Here is a 23,268-nt window from a genome sequence, read left to right as displayed (position 1 = left end):
GGAGAAAAACATGATTGAAAGTACCATTTTATTTATTTTTTACTGTTTATCCATTTCATGGAAAAGTCCTCTTTCTGTACAAATAGAGAAAGAGAAGAAGAGGCTGGCAGAGACAGAATTATACACATGGCCAAGAGACAGACATCAGTGGAATAACATGTATGCTAACGTCCAAATTGGACAAGGCAGGCACTGCGACGTACAAATAAACCCATAAACGTTAACATGAGGAAATTGGAAACCTGATGGCCTGTGGGTCTTGTTGCAGTTATTTTGGTGTTTGCTTGGTGCTGATCATATTTAAATATTTAATATCACAAATACTAGATTAAATTTGCAAAATTAATTCGGTAGGAGTAAAGTTACCTGGTGAACATGGATTAAACAAATACATTACTTTCACCCACGGCAGCCATTTTTCAAAATAAAAGCTGAAAAATACTCCAATGGTATTGAAAAATATACCACATTTGTCTGATAATAAAGATTCTAAAAACGTATAGTTTGGACTATGACTGAATGTTATGGGATAAAAACAGGAAAAACCTCAATTTCAGTTTGTACAGGGGTCAAAAGTTAACGTTGCTCAAATTGAGGTAAAAACAAAACAGTGATAAAAAGTATTGGTTGAGTTAATAGGGTTTTAAAAACAAATGCTTTGCCCCAAGTGTCATGTTTAGTTGTCATGTTAAAGGGTAATATAGGCTGTCATAAGATCCAGTGGACCACCACCTTGTTTGACATTTCCTTTGCAGACCAACCATTCAACACGGGCATTCAACTATTTAACATTTATGAATCCTTTTTGTTCAACCAATAATTTGCATCTTTTTTTTTTTTCTTTTTTTTTACCAAAATTAGAGCAACTTTAACTTTTGACCCCTGTACAAACTGAAATTGACCTTTGTCACCAGTTCTGCTGTTTTTACCCTATAACTCTGTAGTCCAGACTAGGGTTGGGTATCGAGAACCGGTTCGTTTCGAGTATCGGACAGAAATGATTCATAGCCTTTTTGCTTAACGATTCCCTTATCGGTCCTTCAAAGCAGCTGTTGTTTTTGAGTGTGTTTGTCGGGAAAATGTTCATTCCTCTACGTTGATTGCAGACCCTGCAGCGGCTCTGTAATCAACTGCAGCACAACTCCAGTTTGAAGCGTGAATCAATGAAGCAATGCTTCGATCCACTGGCTTGTTGGTTCTTTTATTCGCTGTTCTTCAGAAGCGATAAGTCCGCTTCTTAACCCCTCTCAAAGCCATTAAAATATCGTGGGTCGCTTTTGTGTGGATTAAAGTCACTAACTGGGACTCTTGTCTTGTTGCAGTCAAGAAATGAGAATTGTCCTCCGTTCCATTGGCACAGCTCCAAACGCTGCGCGGCTCTCTGCCGAGACAGAGTCCGGTCGGAATTAATAACTTCAAAACAAATTGCGGCTTTAAATAAAATGACACCTCTATACAAACGTTGCAGTACAGACAATAAACTACAATCGACTAAAACATTTTTTCCTCCCAAAATGAGATGTGCTGCATGAATGCAGCACAGCCAGTTGCAAGAGCTCAGCTCAGATGTATGGAAAGACATTTATGCCAATAATGTCTGAAAGGAAATGCTTTTGACAAAAACTACAGATTTTTTTTTTTTTATTTTTTTTTTGAGAACAAGGATCCACCATGTAGAGTTTATTATGTCCAGAGTTTAAGGAACCAGTAACCAATTTCACATTTATTTACTTTAAGACTCAATAAAATGTTGTTCAGTTTCAATTCAATTTCAATTTAATCAGCTTATAAAGTGCCAAATCACAACAAAAGCTGTCTCAAAGCGCCTCACACAGAACAGTTCAACATAAAAAAAAAAATCGATAAGGAATCAGATCAATAAGCGGAATCGATAATGGTATCTATTGATAAAATCTTAACAGTGCCCATCCCTAGTCCAGACTATACCTTTATGATCAGACAAATACGGTATACCTTTCAATATGATTGGAACATTTTAAAATTATGACCCTTGTGTAAATCTTCAATGACTACTATAGGCCATTAGAGGACAACTCTAGGATGCCTCCACATCTGAAAATAAACATTATTTAACTTAGCATATGTGTGCCAAATTTCTTGCTTCATCACAAAAATGCACCATTATTTTGCCTGTCTGATGCACTATATTGGAATCTACAGAACAGGAGAAAATTATTAGCCCCTGATCAAATTTCCCAAGTGCTTTTTTAACAGAGAAAGGAATTTTCAACACAGCATTTCTAAACATCCTTGTTTTATTTTGGATGCTTACATTACTTTCCTTTGCACACAGGAACAAAATTATTTCACAGAAAACAAACCAGAAGGACCAAAATTATTGGCCCCCTTAAGAACCTTTTTTGTTGAACCACAGCACAAACCACGGCTGTGCAATAGGCATATGAATGTCATCACTGACAACGATTTGATGCGCATCTTGATACACTACCAGCGATATGATACTTATTGTGATACATGACGATACGATGCGATATGATTCACCCCTGTTCCCGATTCAATGTGATTTGGCATGTATTTGATGGCCATTCAGTTCCTCACAATGTGATATGCGATTTGGTGTGATATGATTAGGGACAGGTATTGATAAGATCTTATCTATCTGTTCCACTCATCGATCCGATTCTTTATCAGTTCCCTTATCAATACCTCTTCTGAATTTTTTGTGTACTAAAAGTAGGCCTTACAGGTTTTCTATGTCAACATGTTACTGAGTCTTAAAGTAAATAAATATGAAATTGGTCACTGGATCCTTGATCTCTGGACATGAATAAAAATCAATAAAATCTACAAAAAGTGTACATGGTCACTGGATCCTTGATGTGCATGATGGATCCTTGATCTCTGGACAGAAATAGGAATAAACAAAATCTGTACTTTTTGTCAAAAGCATTTCCTTTGACATTAATGGCACATATGTAACTCCATAGCCTCTGAGCTCAGCTCTTACAGCCGGTTGCTGCACGTCAGGATGTAATTCATAAAAAATGCAGGACGTCTCATTTTGGGGGAAAAAAACAAACCAGTTTTGGAATGTTTGAAAGGAGGTGTCATTTGATTTAAAACGATGATTTGCTCTGAAGTTATTAGTTCCAACCGAAATCTGCATGGCTCTTTGGAGCTGTGCACTTAGTCCCACAAAACAGGGGATATTTTTTTATTATTATTATTATTATTTCCTTTACTTGATGGACAACTTCAGTTTATGCACTAGCTGGTGCTCACGCCAGTGGACTTGCTGCTTCTGAAAACCAGCGGACAGCAGGTCGAAGCACCGCATCGTTGCTTCAAGCAGACCCGCTGCAGTCTGCAATCAATGTAGAGAAATATCATTTTGTCGATAAACACCCTCAAAAACAATGGTGACCCGAACTGTTCGTGGTGCATTCATTGTGCTTCAGAAAAAATAAATGCAAGCAGGCAGCAAGCGATGCGACACGATTCAGCCAGTCAATTGAATTGATGCACTTGCATCATGCACGTTTGTATCTAGATACCGATTCGTATCAGTTAATCTCCACATGTGCAATGATGTGCTTTAACTTTGTGATGCTCAAAGCTTGTATAATCAAATTAATTACTGTCAAGAACTGGAGTGAGATGTATCCTCAAGAAATTCAAGGAGAGCCACACAGAACAGACCTGCAGAGGGAGGAAGACAAAGATTTCAAAGATTCTGTAAAGAAAACTAGTGAGAGATGTGTCTAAAGACCCCAGGACATGAGTGAATGACTTAGCCTAGTCAGGAATTTTTGACACAAAGACCATCACTAGAGCCCTGGGCAGGAATGGACTGTGTGACGTTCAAGACCAAGAACAGAAGATACACCTTCAAGCTAGACTGAAGTATGCTAAGGACAACCTGGAGACAGATTATGCAGACTGGAAGGGTGTCCTTTGGTCAGATGAGAAGAAACTAGTGCTTTTTGGTCATAGCGATTTAATTTATATTTGAAGAAAGAAGGGAAAGGCCAATAACCCAAAGAACACTGTCCCCACAGTGAAACATGGCGGCAAGAGTATTATGCTGTGGAGATGCTTCAGTGCATCTGGAACTGTGAATTTCCTCAAGGTGGAAGGAATGATGAAAAAAGAATATGTGAAGATAAAAAAAAAAAGTCGGTGGCAAAACTGGTTCTGGGTCATCGCTTGGTGTTCCAACACGACAACGACCCAAAACACACATTGCACCTGGTGAAGAACCACCTCCAGAAGACCAAGATGAACGTTACTGATGGCCTGCACAAAGCCATACCTGAATCCTGCTGAAAATCTGTGGGGTTACCTGAAGACCAAGGTCCATGCCAGAAGACCATCAAATCTGGAGAAGTTTGAGAGATTGTCCAAAGAAGACTGTGCTGGGATTCCTCAGGGGACATGTTTGAGACTTGTTGAAAACTACAACAGACTACTGCAGGCTGTTATCCAGCAAATACTTCATACAACATATAAAATGGACAAAATCCGTTATATGTATGTAATGGATTCGTTGCAGCCAGGAGGCACCGAAAAATCTACAGAGAATACCCAGCACCAATTTGACTAAACATATTTCCTTGATTAAATGCCTGACCTTGAATCGGGACCTGCCTCATGTAATGACAGAGTCAAAGCTTCCTCTGGAAAAAAATAAACGCCTGCCTTAAATAAGCACCGGATATTATGTGCATTAAAAAGATTACATTTGGTCAAGTCACCTTTTTTTTTATTTCTCTAAGTCTGCTGTGGAGTGGTACCTTAAAATCCTAAAGCCTGATTCTTGCTTCTGTAGCTCTGTAACTCCATGGCCTTCTTTATACATTCATCAACCTCCAAAGAAAGTTGGTCATATTTGCAGACGTATTTCAAATGTATTTAATTCATGATCGAAATGTAATTGGTGTGCGCACTGCAAAAACCTTTAAAATATGAATGGAGAGGAAAGTGTGAAAAGTGACAAATCATACACTTTGCGGTCTCAGTCATTTAGCAGGTGCTTATCAGGCTACGGGGAGGGTTCACAGTCATGCAGAGGGCTCTGATCTAAAGGGGTTTGGTTCGTCACACCCAGGGATATGTGAAACTTAACACCATATTACAGGGCAGACAGCAAGCAGCATTTTGTTAATGGTCACCAGCCTTGAATTACGCCCTGCCTCTTTAGGTCCTGGGTCTGAGCATGGTTCGAAAAAAATTAATGGCCGGTCTTTTAATCAAGGAAATATGGTACCCACTTTCCTCGAATCAGTGACTGTCAGTGCTGAACTTCATTTTGTACCTCTGTTACTGGGCACGTCCAGACTGATCCGTCTGGTACATGCAAGGGGCTTTTAATGGAAATACGTTGCGATGGGGTGGGATGTTTTGGCCAACGTGAGCAAAAATCCGTTATACAAAATGTTATATACAGTGTTTATTACATGGAAAACTATACAAATGCATTGGGACTTTTGCTTTTGTCTGGTGAGTGGCGCGTATCCCGTTTATACAATGACGTTTTACTGTATTAGCATCGGGGGTAATGATTTTGATCCTGGTAGTTTTTGGTTTTTGTAAAATAATTTTCTTTGTGTGCAAAGTAAAATAACGTAAGCATCCAAAATAAAACTAGGATTCCTTGTTCTGTGGAAAAAAAGCACTTTGGAAAACTTTGAAGAAAACATAAATTTTCATGGGGGGAATAATAAATTTGGGTTAAGCTACATTTTTTTTTCTCCAGACGAGGTTTTATTTATGCCTGTGATTTGTAACTCTTTTGTTGTGCTCATGACTTTATGTTGTTCTGTAGCCTTTGATCTGCCTCAGCGACCCAACGAGGCTCATATCTTCTATGGAAACATGAGTAAGGTGGCCGTGTCTTTGCTGGGCAGCACACGGTGTGATGACTGTGATCAGGCTGAGCTGCCTTTGCCTTTGGTGATGGTCGCTTCAGACCCAGATGGGTAATGTTCAACATGTTGCACTGAACTACATCATCATCTTATTTATTTAATTTTTTTCTACATTGGTATACAAAAGGGCTGCAACCAATGATTAACTGATGCTGTTCTAGTGATTTGGTTAACGGAAATGTGTCCTTGGATGTACTGCCAGTGAAAGGTCCCCAGGGTCCAGTGCTGAGGGTGGTGGAGCCGTCCTTAAAGGTAGCGGACACTCTTATTTAGTGGGTCATGGTGGTTTCTTGCTGTGGCTCTTTAGTTTTGGGGTTTGGTTTCAGCTGGCATGCACATGATTTCCTGCACGGGGCAGAATGGAGTAAAAATGTTTGGATTTCCCACAGGCTTCAGAGCCTTTAGACAGGCAGGCAGAATCCTGGACCGTCCATCCAGAGCTTCTTGTCCTCGCAGCTCCCGTGATCAGTGAGTGGACTTACTCTTCTTGTCTGATCGGATACCTTTAACATGTTTTGAATTCTCTTGGAATTGGACTGTGGCTGATGTTTGATTTTACATTTGTACTGACAGCCGATTTATTTATTTATTTATTTTTTAAGATTGTGCAGTGACCACGAGCCAGGTGCGCATCCAAAACAACACGTCCAGAGAGCTGAGCTTTGATTTGTCTTGGCCTGCTCACTGCCTCACTGTTACACCTCAGCATGGACTCATTGAACCTCAGTAAGATGACATTTTGTTCCATCCCTTTTTGCAGATCTGCTGTAATGTGACTCCCTTAACCGCAAAATGTTGCTGCTTCAGGCCCCGCCCCCAAAGTGTTATCATGATCTGTGAAATAAGATTATTTGTTGAAATAAAACTGTGTGTTGAAATACTTCAATTTATTGACATTTTAAAAGTATTCCTCTGCTGCCTCTGGTGTCAAGGTTAATCTACAGTTTCTTGGAATCATCTGTTTTTAAAAATATTTAGTCAGTTTTAAAGTAAATGTATGAAATGTGTCAATTCCAGGAAGTGTTTAATTTGTGGATTTGTGTTAACTAAGGTGCCACCTGCAGATTTTAATCAGTCCTAATCCTTCACTCGCAACCAAATCAGCCCTGCTGCCATGGAGCGGACAGATTTACGTCCAGTGTGACAGTCAGCAGAAGGTAAAACACATTTAGAACAGACTGCTTCATATGGTTTTAACAGTGGTGGCTACTGTTTGTAACTGTGAGTGCCTGTTTAGTTTATCAAGGTCCAGGTTCGACGGGACCTGGCTCTGGATGTGTCTGCGGCCCCAGCAGAGACGAGTCTCTCAGCTCTGGCTCCTCAGGTTGCCACACCTGTGCTGCCTGTAGCTGCCAGGTTCACTACCACCACCACACCCTCGCTGTCCCCTCAGACCCCTCAGTCCTTGGTAGAAGTCAGCAGCAAGACCATTCTCTTCCCCGCGACTCCGTCGGGAGAAACCTCAGGTCAGCCTCCCGCTATGAACAAACCAGGGCCATTGCTAATAATCTGAACAGAAATGTCTCCTAAACCAGTGGTGGGCACAGCTAACCAAAAAGTTAGCTTCAATATCCGCTAACTGAAAAGTTAACTTTTATAACGCTAAACCAAGAAACTGTTACAGATAACCACTAACTTCTAGTATTGACTCCAGTACACTGGCAGCTACTGATAAGCCAGTAGCCCTGCGCCATTACGCACAGCGATCAGTGAAAGCAGGAGCACACGGAGAGCCTCTGATGACAATCTCACGTGCTCAAACAAAGAGTATGTAACTATCAGGAATGCTCCACTAGTTTGCATGTGAATGCTACTGATAACTCTGTTGCTTTTTCGGCGTGAAGCACTGTTTACCATATCAATGGACAACAAAACGCATAGACCATTTTGTATATATTGTTCAAAATGTGCATTTGTGTTTATTGTTTGAACCTTTTTGTTGTTCAGTCCTTCACACAAGACCTCAAATTACCTTTATAAAGTGTCAAAACAGTTGTTTATTATAGTTTGCTGTGTGTTTTGAAAAAATGTGTGTGGAAAATTATTTTTCGCTTTATTTTTTCGTTGCCTATTTTTGATTGTAAACCTTTATTACACTTATAAAACACAACAAAAGCATATATATTCTGAAAGCACAGGTTGTCCTGAAAAAAAGAGACATAAAACGTGATTGTGGGATGCAGGGAGAGCTGTTAACGGCAATAATAAAACATTTATGCCAGGCAAGTGAACTGTACAAAAAAATGCTTGTTCGTTATTTCTGACGTTTGTAACATAAAGTTATTATTCCCCTGTTATGAAATATGAGGGATATAGTTATCAGTATGTCCATACCTCTATTTGTTTTGCTTGTTCGTGTGATATTTCAAGAACCAGGTGACCATTTCATTCATATTTAGCGTAAGGGTGTACTTGGTTGATCCACTGACACTTTGTATTACTGATTTGTGGGGACTGGGACGATATGTCATCTCCTGATGACTCTTGTAATATGTAGCCTAGCACTTCCTCGCCTCTTATTTATGTATTCATACAAGCCGATCCTGAATCTCAGTCTCAAGTTTTACTTTAATCTGTCCATCTTTCTCTACTTCAACCTTTCCTTTGTTCTCTTCCACTGTACATCCATTATTATCACTCTTTCACTGACATTCATCATCTCATCATGTTCAGACCGCCCCAACCTGCTCTCCTGGAGTCTTGCAGATATTTCTCCTCCTTTTGTTCCCCTGATTCTCTCATCTCTTGTTCCTCTGATTCTCTCATCTCATCCACCTCAGCGTTCTCATGCCTTCTCCTGCACTCCCTTTTACTGCCCACGTCTCAGTCTCATGAATCAGTGCTGGCCTGATTGTTTAATATTTGCTTTAATTCTTCAGTCATGTGACACCCAATGGGTGGTTTTCTGCGGTTCTTCTTGAGATTCTGGATGTTTTTGATCTGGAGATTGTTTATAGCTGTGATGTAGAGGTCAGTCTACAGGCAGCACACACTATATTTACTGCTGTATAATACTTCAAACTTCCTGTTTCAGAGGCCCATCTGGAGGTGGAGAACAGACAGGTGGAAGTGAGGTGGTACCTGTCGTCTTTTGCGCCTTCATACGTCAAGGTGAATTGCTTTAATTTAATGAATGAAAGACCTTTGTCCCTTTTTACATTGGTATTGGTAAACTGTTCCTTTTACTCGATCCCGCGCTTCATGTTCCTGACAGTTTTGGTATTTTTTCTTGTTTTTGACTTCTCCCCCTCATAACAGTTTCTCAGCTATGTGGCCTATTCTGTCTCCTCAGGGGGTTGACAACACAGGAGACGTATATCGGGCCACCTACACTGCTTTCAGATGTTCCAAGGTCTCTGGCACACTGGGAACCCATCAGAAGATGCAGGTAGTCGGTCACATCTGCTAACTTTCCTGAGTTGTCTGATGTGTCTGTGTGAAAGAAGTGGGCTGTTCCAGGCCTTTTTTCTGGGCTTCAGTGCTTTGATGTTTGTCATTTTTTTGTTTGACATGTTTCATGTGCATTGTCTGTTCATGAATCCTTCATTAGCACGACATCCATAAACTTTGCAGCAGGAAAATGGGTTATTTTAAAGATTTATTTATGAAGTATGTTCTAAACAATAGTGTTTCACAACAAACCTCAACAAATTACAACACAAGAAAGAGGAATTATAGAAGTGCCATAAACATTGTAATGAATATATGTGTAAAACAAGATTACCACAACTTACAATACAAATATAATTTAGAGAAGATAGGCAACTGAATAAAAATGTATTTTAATTTAAAGGCAACAGAGGATAGTTTTGGTTTATGAAGGGTCAGTAAACCCTAACTTACATAAAGAAGGTTAGTATATGACAGGTAGAACTAAATATGATCAAATTTATTGCAATAAAAAAGTGACAGTTATAATGTTCAAAGTTTCTAACGTCATCCATCTTCAGTCACGAACCAAATATTTGTTTTATTCTTGGGGCAATGATGAACATTGAGAGACATAATTCTTCAAAGTGTTGACTTTTGTGATGTTTGTGCGAGAAAATGCATTTGAAGAATTTTGAGCGCCAACCTTCCGTATTATAGGAATACCAGACAAACATTCATGGGAGTGTCCAGACTAGACATATGTCTGGCTGATGTGCATGCAACCTTAGGCTTTACTCCTGGGTGTATTCAAATTGACTCGTATTGTTTGTCCAATGTCCTTTGTGAACGTGAGCTTGCGCTGTCCAGGCTTACAAAGCTCCTGTGCTGATGCAGCCTTCTAGCAGCTGCCCAGTTGGTGTCAGTAATGTTTCATGGTTTCTGCTTAATTTCTTGCATGAGCCACAGATAATCCCTCATTCAGTATTAGTTTCTGAATTAGAAATGGTTACTTCACATTTGAGCCTGACCGATATGTTGGCCCCTTTCAGGAACATATTAGTATCTGCGTTATTTTTGCCCACATGGAAACTTTTATTTTGCCAAATAAGCAATGCAGAAAAACACTTGGGCTCTTGGATATTGTCATTACATCGTTTGTCCAGCCCCCATCACCCATGGTCACATTGGCGATAAGAGACAGAGGAAAAGCAACCAGCTGCCATTCATTTTCAGTCAGAGTGGTGACAAGAGTCACTATGTCGCCAGCTTGGTGGGGCCAGAAGCTACAAAAAGTCTTAGGCAAATGCTGAGCGATGCAACATGGTGACTGTGAATCAAAGCAAAGGCAGAATGATGTACACTGGTTGGTTGTAGGTTATATTTATTGTTATTGACAATGAAGTTCATGTTTAAACTTTAAAACATTATGCCTCAGTTACATTTATTTGTCATAAAGGTTTGATGATAAAATATTAGGAATCGTATCTGTATAATCAGCTTTTAAAATTTTATTTATGGGGTTTTTTTTGACAGTAGAAGACAGAACAGTAAGCAAGCTACACAAATTCCTTACTACAAAAGAGTACATATGTTTCATAGAGGGACAATGTGCAGATTTGATGACTTCTTGACATCAGGGAAAGCGGAGTTTCCCCAATGAAACCTCTGGAGAAAGCAGAAAAAGAAAGGAATCTCTGCAAAATATTGAGTATAGCTCAAACATTTGATCAGAAGAACATATACCTATATGTATATACACAAATACCCCAAAACAACCAAGAAAAAAGAAAGAAAAAGGAAAAAAAAAAAGGGTGGGTGGAAGTCTGTTAAACTTGTGAGTTACACAGGATAGAGCTAGCCTGTAATAAAAGTGGGACATACTCCAGCAGCAAAGACAAGCTACAAAAAGTTAGCTTTTGTCTATCAATGAAATGAAGGACTTCCACACTTTGAGGAAGTGACTATGTGAGTTTGATCTGCTGAAACGAATCTGCTCCAGCTTGGCAATGAGAAGCATTTCGTTAAGCTACCTCTTAAAACACGGGGGGTTGAGGATTTCCAGTTCAGCAATATCACTTTTTTTGCTGCAACCATAACAGTAGGGATGGGTATTGATAAGATTTTATCGCTATCGATACCATTATCGATTCTGCTTATCGATCCGATTCCTTATCGATACCGCTTGTGAATTTTGTTCTAAAAGTAGGCTTTACAGGTTTTCTATGTATTTCATTGTCTTAAAGTAAATAAATATGAAATTGGTCATTGTATCCTTGATCTCTGGACATAAATAAAAATAAACAAAACAGTGTTTCGCTTTGAAGTCATTAATTCCAACTGGACTCTATCGTTCTAACTTGACTCGGCAGAGAGCCGCGCAGCATTTGGAGCTGTGTGAACAGAACGGAGGACGATTCTCGTTTCATTTTCACAACAAGACAGGAGTCCCAGTTAGTAACTTTAATCCACACAAAAGTGACTCACTATTGACATATTCAGGGATGAAAGTGGTGAAAAACAAAAAAAAAGCTGAAACCCAGAATTACCCCCAACACCACCTGCATGAATATGTTTCAATTCTAGAAGCTCTGAAATGCAATCTGGGACTATTCCAGATGATAAACTGGAGTGAGTGCAGCATTCATTTTGGTGAGGAGGAAAAAAACAACTTTCCTTATTCAAATTCATTCCAGTAGTATTCTGCTCTTACTAGAATGCAGCAGTTTTCTAGCTTGGCAAATAGTTCTGGAGGAAATCACTGAAGAAATTAACACATTGAAAATATGATTTGACCAAAACAAACTGTCATTAAACTTAAATAAGACAGGGATGAAATGGAGGTGTAAGAGTCACTAGGTGTTCACAGGAAACACTTATTTCTGTATGTATGTATGTATTTATTTATTTATGTTCATTGTTAGTTGGTTTTATATTTTCTGTTTTGTTTCTATTCAGGTTCTTTTTGTTTCTTTCTCTAAAATTGTGTATAATAACTAATCATTAGATTATTAATATATAAACAAAAATAAATTTAAAAAATATTACAATTTGAAAGCAAATGCACCCGAACGTGATGACAGCTGCAGCTGCTTAATGCTAACTTTTACATTGAAAATGCCATAGACATGCTAACGTGTTAGCATCGCTCCCGTTTTTAAGTTAGAAAATACATCTATCAACTGTTTCAGAAGACCATAACAGGTTGGTTTAACATAAAAAAGGTAAATGATACTCAAAGACGTATGCTCTTTGGGGTTTTAGCGGGGGAAAATTAAGCGAAAGAAAAAAATGAATAAACGAAGCAATAGATCGAAGCACTACTTCAATCTGCGAACCACTGCTTTGATTGGTTCAAGGTTCAAAGCAAAGCCGCGCTGCAGAAAAGTTGATTACGGACCCACTGCAGGGTCTGTAATCAATGTAGAGAAATGATCATTTTCCTGACAAACACCCCCAAGAACAACGGCCACTCTGAAGGACTGATAACGGAATCGTTAAGCAAAAAGCTTATTGATGTCGGTGGATCAAATAATTTCTTAACGATACCCGAAAGGAACTGGTTCTCTATACCCATCCCTACATACCAGTGCTAAGAACCTGCTTTTGATGTGCCGGGAGGAGCCCAGTTTCGTCTGAGCAGCCAAATAATGCTAGAATCTAGTCGGGCTGGATGTTCCTTTGAAGATGAACTGTAAACCAGTTGAATATATGGGCTGGACATTGCCAGAAAAGATGGAATAGTGAACCCTCCTCTGTGCCACACCTAGCGCACAAGGGGGAGCATAATTCATAGATCTTAAGTTTGACTGTTAAAAAGTGCAGCCTGTGAATAACTTTGAATTGAATCAACTAATAGAGCATTTATTTATGCCTGACAGGCTCTTCTCTCAAAGTTCCTCACTCACTGGGAATCCTGACTCTCTGGCCCAGGCTTCTCTGAGATGGCCTGTGTTTGTAGGTGTGGTAAAAACATTCATGAAACGGGAGATTAAGCGTTTAGTGTCTGGACGTAGCAAAAGTAGATCATAGAGAGTGTGACCGTTTGGTTTAATCATAAATTCTGGATGGGACTCCCAAACAAATTTCCTGACCTGAAGGTAACGGTAAAAATGTGACTATGGAAGGTTGAATTTTGTCTGAAGCTCAAGAAATGAGGCAAATTTATTTCCGGTGTAAAGATCTCCAACGCAGAAATGCCCCCGCCTCTTCCAGTCTGAAAGCACTGGGTCCATCAGACCAGCTTTGAATGTATGAAATAGGAGTATAAACAGAAAGGATTGGGAGTTTGAATATCTTTTTGACTTGGTTCAGGATCTTGAGAGAATTTCTCAAAATTTTTATTGAGCAAGGAAGGTATTGAGCAAGATACTTTATGTGAGTCGTAGCTTGTTTAAATAGCAGAGAGCTTAAGAAGACAGGGCACAGATTGTCTGTGAGAGGCAAAAATTCACTTTTAGTCCAGTTGATTGTATATCCTGAAAGTTTACTACAATCTAAAAGGTTAGGAACCGAAACTACAGGATCTGAGATGCAAATTAGTAAATCATCAGCATACAAATTTATAAAGCATTCAACGTTACTGAAGGTGATACCCTGAATGCCAGGGTATCAGAATTCCTTATCAGAATTGCAAGCGGTTCTAGCATGATATCAAAAAAAAAAAAGGGAGGAAAGGGGGTCACCTTGCCTTATACCATGCTGCAGGTTAAATCTTCCAGGAATAAAACCTGTCTGGTTAGGATGTATAATTTTAGAAATATGCCTGCCCACTTTCATAGCCAGGACTTTGATATTTTTTTGATCAAAATTTTGAAGTGAAATTGGTCTATAGCTAGTTGGTTCAGTCTGATCTTTCCTCTTTTTTTTTTTTTTTAATAGCAAATATTGGCTTCATATAATGAGCTAGGAAGTCTCTTGTTTTCAAATGAATCCTTGACCATTCTTAACATGAGGGGGGCTATTTTCTCTTTACATGTCTTATAGAATTTGCTACAAAACCCATCTGGTCCAGCTACGTTTCCAGTGGGAAAGGCCTTAATTGCACCCAGGAGATCAGACAGCGTAATAGGACTGTCAATATCATCCCTCAAAGTGTTATCCAATTGCGGAATATTTAGATTAGAAAAAAGTTTGTAAAGTCTGCCTCACTTTTTACCCTGCTTGAATTTAGTTATTAAAGTCCCTGAAGCAGTTATTTATCTCCTCTGGTCGGGTCACTAAGTTGCCAGATTTATCTCTGATCTTGTGAATCGCTTGTTTGGCTTTCTCACCTCTTAGTTGACTTGCTAACAGTTTCTCAGGTTTCTCACCCAATTCAAAATTGTTTTTGTTTGAGTTTCATTAGTAGGTAGTTTATGCGTTTATTGAGAATATTATACTCATATTTCAACTTTAGCATCCTGTTGTAGTTGGACTGTCATGAGGTTCTTTAGGCCTCTTCCAATATTGGTAGCTGCTTTTCAATCTCAACGAGTCGCTGATTGAGTTCGTGCTTCTTGGTGGATTTAAAAGAGATGATATGACCCCTGACCACAACTTTAAAAGTCTCCCATAACGTGGAGTCAGAAACCTCTCCGTTGTCATTAAAGGACAGGAACTCATCAATACATTTAGTGATGCGCTCGACAAATGAAGGATCTTGTATGAGGAGAGGATTGAAACACCAGCCATATTTAAGCCTGGGTAGGGCACCCATCAATTCGAGCGAGGCAGGACCGTGATTTGAAATCAGAATGTTGTGATGAGAAGAGTTGATCACACAATGTAATAATTCACAAGATGTTAAAAAATAATGTATCCTTGAGGAAAAATCCTTGTCAGTTGGATGATGGAGCCGCCAAATGTTTATTAAGTTTCTAGCCTTAAGTCATTCAGGGTTTGTACTGAAGCAATTTGAGGTGCAGGTTTGGTAGAAGCTCTGTCTAATAATGGGTCCAAGTAGCAGTTCAAATCACCACCAATTATAATATTTGCACAGGAGGCTGGTAGCATGTTAAAATCTTTCACAAAGAACTCTGGGTTGTCAGAGTTTGGAGCATAAATGTTAAGCATACTAATTGGTAAGCAATTTATATGACCAGAGATCAATAAGTATCTGCCATAAGGGTCTGCTGTCGTAGATTTAAGGCGAAAAGGGACATTTTTGCGGATAAGGATTGCCACCTCTCTAGCCTTACGAGTAAAGGGGGCTTGATAGGCCTGAGAAATCCAGTTTGCTTTAAGTCTGTGCTGTTTCTTTACACTAACATGGGTTTCCTGCAGGAAAATCACATGGTTTCAGTGATCTTAAATGGGAGAAAACTTGACCTCTTTTATCACATGACCCAGACCTTTCACATTCCATGACACAAGCCTTAAGCTATCGTTAACGCTGCTAAATGTTGCCTTACCAGGGACTGGCATAACTCTTAGTATAGTGAAAGTCAGCTCTACTTCAGATATCTATGCAAAACTTCAACTCCACAATAGACACCCCCCCCCCCCCCCAAAAAAAAGCTAAAAAGCATTTTACCAACGTTAGAGTAAAAAAGAAAATAGGATAAAGGTTGTCTGTTTCTGTATCTCTATTTGGTCTATTTTACAGGATCAGAAAATGTCCAGAGCAACTTTCCAGTTGTTATATAACTTGTGGAAAAAACTGAAACACTGCTGCATATTTTGCTGGCAGAAATTATTGCTTATCGGGTTCCCATGGTAACATCTGCGTGCCTTGTTTTTGTTTGTTTACCACTGAATGGGGAGGGATTCTATTGTTAGGTGGTTGGTGTCTTGGGATTCAGTTAACATCTGTGCTGCCGCAGTGAGGGACTGTTCATTGTTCATTCACCGCTCCAAGAAACAAGCTGTGTTATCAACTTACATTTTGGCAGGAGCTCAGTGCACATTCGCTGTGAGGGTTAACATGAAACTTCAGCTCTGAGAAAGTATGGAAACAGAATCACGTTTCAAACTGTCGGTACATGTTAACAAAAGAAGAGGTTGTATTTTTGCATTTTGCAGCTAACATTTTCAAGACACTGTGAGAAAGAAACCATGGTACAGAAAGCTTTTTCCACATTAATTACCCAGAAGGGTAAATAAGAATTCAAGGATCATGGTTTGTTTCTTTCATTAGACTTGGTTAAAAATGAGCTTGCGAGTCCTGATTTGTGTATTAAATCATGGGTGCGCTGACTGAACTGTTCTACCGGTAACCGGGTATTGATGTGGTTCAGTAAATTCTAATTATTGTCACTGTTGTTTCCAGGTGCCTTTCACCTTCTTGCCGAGGGAACGAGGGGACTATGCCCAGTTCTGGGACTTGGAGTGCCACCCTGTGTCTGAGCCCCAGCAGAAAACCAGTATTCGCATCAAGCTCTGTGGCTCTGTGAGGACTGATTTAACTGTGTGTGTGTGTGTGTGTGTGTGTGTGTGTGTAATTGCTGGGTATTAGTGGCATCAGCACATGGAAAAAGGGATCTGGAAACCTATCAAACTTGTCTTTCAGCACAATATGAACCTTATACTTAACAGTGGCAAATTTCATATTTTCACCAAATATTCAGCACCACTTCAAAATCAGAGGTAATGCTGAGATTAACATTGCTCATTAGATTGCTTAAAAATGGAGCTGTACCTGTCCGTATACTGTGCATCCAGTAAGTATTCACAGCACTGCACTTTTTCCACATTTTTTATGTTACCGCCTTATTCCAAAATGGATGAAATTCTTTTTTTTTTCTCTCAAAATTCTATACACAATACCCCATAAAGACAATGCGAAAAAAGGTTTGAGATTTTTGCAACTTCATTAAATAAAAAAACTACGAAATCACATGTACCTTGAGATGTTTTTACAGCTTAATTGGAGTCCACCTGTTGTAAATTCAGTTGATTGGTCATGATTTGGAAAGATACACACCTGTCTACATACAAGTTTCTCACAGTTGACAGTGTACGTCAGAGCACAAACCAAGCATGAAGTCAAAGGAATTGTCTGTAGACCTCTGAGACAGCATTGTCTCGAGGTACAAATCTGGGGAATGGTACAGAAACATTTCTGCTGCTGTGAAGGTCCCAATGAGCACAGTGGCCTCCATCATCTGTAAATGGAAGAAGCTCAGATCCATCATGACTCTTCCTAGAGCTGGTTGCCCGTCAAAACTGAGCGATTGGGGGAGAAGGACCTTAGTCAGGGAGGTGACCAAGAACCCTATGATCACTCTGTCAGAGCTCCAGCTTTCCTCTGTGGAGAGAGAAGAACCTTCCAGAAGAACAACCATCTCTGCAGCAATCCACCAGTCAGGCCTGTATGGTAGAGTGGCCGCATGGAAGCCACTCCTTAGTAAAAGGCACATAGCAGCCCACCTGGAGTTTGACAAAAGGCCCCTGAAGGACTCTCAGACCATGAGAAACAAAATTCTCTGGTTTCATGAGACAAAGATTGAACTCTTTGGTGTGAATGCCAGGCGTCATGCTTGGAGGAAACCAGGCACCATCCCTAAAGTGAAGCATGGTGGTGGCAGCATCATGCTGTGGGGATGTTTTTCAGCGGCAGGAACTGGGAGACTAGTCAGGATTGAGGGAAAGATGAATGCAGCAAAGTACAGAGGCAACCTGGATGAAAACCTGCTCCAGAGCGCTCTTGACTTCAGAATGGGGCGACAGTTCATCTTTCAGCAGGACAATGACCTTAAGCACATAGTTAAGATATCAAAGGAGTGACTTCAGACAACTCTGTGAATGTCCTTGAGTGGCCCAGCCAGAGCCCAGACCTGAACCTGATTGAACATCTCTGGAGAGATCTGAAAATGTCTGCGCGCCGACGCTCCCCATCCAACCTGATGGAGCTTGAGAGGTGCTGCAAAGAGGAATGGATAAAACTGCCCAAAGATAGGTGCACCAAGCTTGTGACATCATATTCACGAAGACTTGAGGCTGTAATTGCTGCCAAAGGTGCATCAACAAAGTATTGAGCAAAGGGTGTGAATACTTATGTACATGTGATTTATTAGTATTTATTTATTTATTTATTCCAAAAAATTTGAAAAATTTAAAAATACTTTTTTCATGTTGTCATTATCAGGCATGTGAGAATTGCGCATTTTTGTATATTTATGCTTTTTTTTTTTTTTCTTTCTGCTAAAGTGTTTTGTGATGTGAATCGGTCTGTTTTGAAGGCACACGTTAGATGCACAGTGTCTTGCAAAAGTATTCAGCCCCTTGGTATTTCACTCAATTTGTTTGACATTTCAAATACAAAAAGTAAATCAGGCTTCTCAACAACTTGGTAATAATTAATTAAAAATATAAAAGCCAAGATGATAGGTTGCAGAAGTAATGGGCCCCTTTGGTATAATACCTGTAAATAACCAGTTTAATTGCCAGTTTTCTTCAGACGAGTCAGGGGATGGATACATGGACATTTCCAAGTCACTGAATATGTCTTGAACTTTATTAATGTCAGTTATGAAGAAATACAAACAGTATGGCACTGTATGCTAAATCTGTGTGGAGTAGACAGTTCTCAAAAACTGAGTGACTGTGCAAGAAGAAGAGTGAGGAAAGCCACCAAGACACCCAGAAGAAGTTACAGGCTTCTGTGGCTGTGACTGGAGAAATAGTGCATAGTGCATGTTTTGCATTTTGTTGGGTTAAGTGGTTTTATTACAAACAAGACCTGAAAGTTCAGCTACAATTTGCCAGAAGGTACATCTGAGATGCAAGCCTAGATTTGATCTGTTTTGGTGAAAGAAAACCTTCCTCTGTACTGCTTCATTATGCAACTGTATAACAGGATACAAACTAGTTATAGTTTTCGCCAAGTTTCATATTACTTAAATAAATGCTGTTAACAGAGGGTGGAACTGATGACCTCATTGGTATCGGTAAAAAGAAACCCAAACTTGTCATGTATATCATTGTAAGCGTGCAGTCAATACAAACTATTAAAAATGTTTTATTTATTTAAGAAAGTGACAGACTGCGTGTGACCACTGCCCACTGGGAAATTACGCATTGCTCTTTATCTTTCTTTAGAAATCAGAGCGTACGTTGACAATCACTTTGGAGCGTTCATGGCAGACGTGACAAATGAGAGCGGAGGTTGCGGGTTGGTGCAGAGAGCCTCCCTGCTGCGAGGGGTCTGCAGGCGTTCCGTGTGTACCGCTTTAATGTGAAGTGTTGTGACAGATCCAGTTAACGTGAGAGCCTGCATACACAGTCAGTAGGATGTCAAATAGATTGCTCCACATAAGTAGGTTAAGTGGCTGTGATGGGAACGGCCTCATTATTACGGCTTTATTTCATACCCACACTGCTGGAGTGGGAACATTTTTATCTTTTTTCTTTCTTTCTTTTTTAAAGTCCAGGAATCTCCATTTCTCTATTATAAACATTAAATGAATAATATCACAGTTTAATTTAAAATATTAAATATTTAAATTTCCTTCAGCAGATATGAAGTAGAAAATGATAATTTTTATTTCCTTTCTAAAACTGAGAACGTAAAATGGAAAACTGATATTAGATAGTTTTAGAATGGCACATTTGTTATTAAAAAGTAAAAAAGAAAAAAAAAAAACTGGAAAAATTCGAGCCACAGGGGTTTAATTTAAAAGGAGCCTCTTGTAAATTTTTTGCATAATTGTCATTCTAAGTATTACATAAAACTAATTTTTACAGTTATTTTCAAAATTCGCATTTTCTATTAATAATAATTGCAAAGTCACTAAAAATAAATTGCCGCAAGAGGCAGTGCATTCAAACCGCTTCAGCGCTTCACCTCTTTCACTTCTTAGACACCAAACTGAGTAATTCAATATTTTTTAGATTTTATTATTATTTTTTGTCTTTGTTAGGGCTGCAGCTATAAAATATTTTTGAAATAGTGTTGTAGCAATTTTTGAATCAAGTATTCGGATAAAAAGTACTTGTACTTTTGCATTTTTAAACATCAACAGTGCAGGGCTCGCCATCATGCAGATTGTCAAATTTAGTGTATCCCTTTGTTTTCCTGGCTAATTATTTATTTTTCAAGTTTTGAATCTTTCCCCGTGTGGGGAGCTCAGCCCTCCCCCATCTCGGCACTCCCCTGCCATCACTGCACCTTCACTGTGCATGCATCATTTCAGAGCGTCAACAGTGATTCACCGATTATCACTTTGTTTCTGCTTAAAACTGCGCTTCAGTCATCATCTAGCTCAGCAACCGATATCTTCAGCTTTTGTGCAACAATCATTTCCACATAATAGACGGGGGAGCAGTCACAGCACGTCTGCGACTCTCTCTGAGTCTGAATCTCTACACCCAAAGCAATCAAAGGGAATAACGTGATTATTAACCATCAGATGACAACGTCAGACTTCTTAAATCATTGTGAAATCGGTTTCAAGCAGAAACAAGGCACTTTCAGCAGAAACGGGCCAATTTTAAGGAGAAACAAGGCGGTCAATCTATTAAATGCTGCTAGCACTCCACCATGACGCTGCTAACGCTCCGCCATGCTACATGCACAGTGAAGGCAGGGGGAATATAAATATCTTGTCTTTGCGGTGTATTAAATTGAATATAGGTTGAAGAGGATTTGTAAATCATTGTATTCTGTTTTTATTTACATTTTATACAACGGAATTGGGGTTGGATTTTAATGGCTTTGAGAGGGGTAAGAAGCAGACTTGCCACTTCTGAAGAGCAGCAAATCAAAGAACCAGTGAGCCAGCGGATCGAAGCATTGCTTCATTGGTTTACTCTTCAAAGTGGAGTTGCGCTGCAGAAACGCTTGAAGAATGATTTTGATGAATTAAATTTTCATTTTGCTCTGAAGGACCGATAAGGGAATCGTTAAGCAAAAAGACTATTGATATCGGTGGATCGAATCATTTCTTAACGATACTTGAAAAGAACCGGTTCTTGATACCTAACCCCAGTCAGGGTGCATCTGAATGTGAGCACCCTGTTGATGAAAACTCTGATGAAATCTGAATAAAGGCTTTTTTAAAATAAACTTCATGGACTTAAAGTGCGCGTAGAGCGGAGTGCAGCCAGCGGACCAGTGTGTTTTTTAAAAATAGAAAAACACACTGCTTTGTTTTAAATGCGCAGTCAGTCTGTTTCAGATGATCAGCATGGATCCTCTTTCTCTTAAAAGGCTTTATTTTACTCTGTGTTCCATTTGAAAGCTATAGCTTTTGGTGCTGCATTCATTAGCTCGTACACAGCTTATGCGCATGCTCTAGTCTTCTTCTGTTTTTTTTTTCTGGGGATGTTACAGCACCACACACAGGCCTGGCATATGTACTACAACGTTAAACAGAGCTTCGAGGCACAGAATTTGCCTTGAACATTTTTTGTAATTGAATTATTCAAGTTACTCGATTAATCGTTTCAGCCCAAAGTCTTGGTGAATAACGGGATTTCTTTTTATCCTGTGAAGAGTTGACTGATGGCTGTGATGAACGCTGATGTGACATTAATGAATGAGGCGCTGTGACTCACCAAAGCACAGGTATTCTCTGGTTCAGACTGAAAACAGAGGGACTGTCTTTTAAAACGCTACGTTTCCTCAGCCCCCAACGAGGAAATATTTTCAGATGTCGTTTTCCAAAATCAGGACGCTTATGTGAATAGGTTTTCGTCAGGCTGTGATGATGAATCAGACTGAAATGAACAGGTAAGATAAGACCTTATATTTGAATTTGCCATGTTTCCGGGGCTTACTGTGGCTGTGGCTCGCCCCGCATTTACACACTTACTGAAGTCAAATAACGTTGGGACTGCAGTGTCTTTCAACAAGTTTTTTGGTTTCAAACCCATTCTCAGCAGGACAAGTGAGGAATTGTGGGTCGCTGTCACATTTGTGGCTTTGTCTATAAGTGAGTGAATCAGATTCTATTTTTACACGAGCTTCTAAACAACCGGCCAAGTCTCCACAGACACCATTTGTTAGTCATGCTGATTGCACTTGAACTTTGAGAAACGTTTGCCAGTCTGTCTGATCGACATTCTCCCTCTTGCACATAGAATTCAATATGGATACATTATGGCGGGATCTTGGTCCCCACACGCATATGTCATAAAATTTCTGACCAATCTGATGTGTTCTTTCTAATTTTCTGTTTTATTGATTTATTAATTATCAAAAATAAACTCATAAGTGTGGGAGATGCATGTTTTTAGTATGTTTTATCAGATAAAATAAGAATTATTTTTAAACCAGCCAACCTCTTTAACTCTTCAGCATCATTCCAAAGTTACTCAGCAGTTATACAGCAGCATGATTAATTTGTCTCCTACGTGTGTCGAGCTTCAGGATTACTGGTGTTCTGTCGTCTGTGTGTAGATGTAGAAAAGGAAAACTGTTCCAGTCAGTTTCCTGACAGGGTGAAAGTTTGCCATCTGTCTAAAATGTGAAAAGCTTCATCTTCACCTGTTTTTGGCTCCGTGTTCTTTCCATTTTTTGTGCGTTTAAAGATTCTTTGCAGCATTGCAAAATACAAAGTTACAGCTCTAACCTGCAACAGCTGGATACATTTTGTTGCAAAACCTCACACAAGATGAGGGCTTTGAGGATAACTATTTTATATATCAACTGTTGCTGTGTTTTCCAGACTAGACATTGCTTTTTTTGGGGGGTGGGGGGTGTTCTCCAGTTCAAGTTGTATGTGGGAAAATCTCATGTTTGATAACTATTTATGTATTTCTTTCCCTGGAATTAAATTCCAAAACAAAATAAACTTCAATAATAACAGTACAAAGATTAAAAAAAAAAGAAAACTCCCAAATTAAACAGCTGAAATTATACAGGAAAAAGTTACTTTTTGTTGTTGTTGTTGTTTTTGTTTGTGTGGGCACATGCAGCTTATACTTTGAAAAATGTGCCATATGTAACATTCTAGTTGATTTATTTTTCTACCATTAAATTCATTTAGCAAACTTGCATTGATTAAGTGGACCTCTGCTGGGATCCAAAACCTTGCACAAACACACACACACACACAGGTTTGTGACA

At 39.3% G+C, this 23,268-nt stretch overlaps 1 protein-coding gene across 1 annotated transcript in view; it reads left to right on the top strand.

Annotated features, from left to right (window-relative positions):
• The window catches only part of cep192 (centrosomal protein 192), a 174,309-nt gene that overhangs the window by 131,171 nt on the left and 19,870 nt on the right, over nt 1-23,268 (top strand). The window contains 9 exon segments of the mRNA XM_034173891.1: nt 5,807-5,960; nt 6,071-6,161; nt 6,299-6,377; nt 6,512-6,635; nt 6,961-7,066; nt 7,147-7,375; nt 8,944-9,020; nt 9,202-9,297; nt 16,528-16,647. Coding sequence (XP_034029782.1) covers nt 5,807-5,960; nt 6,071-6,161; nt 6,299-6,377; nt 6,512-6,635; nt 6,961-7,066; nt 7,147-7,375; nt 8,944-9,020; nt 9,202-9,297; nt 16,528-16,647 — 1,076 coding nt within the window.

This window comes from Thalassophryne amazonica, chromosome 7 (genome assembly GCF_902500255.1).
Source record: "Thalassophryne amazonica chromosome 7, fThaAma1.1, whole genome shotgun sequence".
In the NCBI taxonomy this organism is placed as follows: domain Eukaryota; kingdom Metazoa; phylum Chordata; class Actinopteri; order Batrachoidiformes; family Batrachoididae; genus Thalassophryne; species Thalassophryne amazonica.
This window is presented reverse-complemented; position numbering and strand designations above follow the sequence as displayed.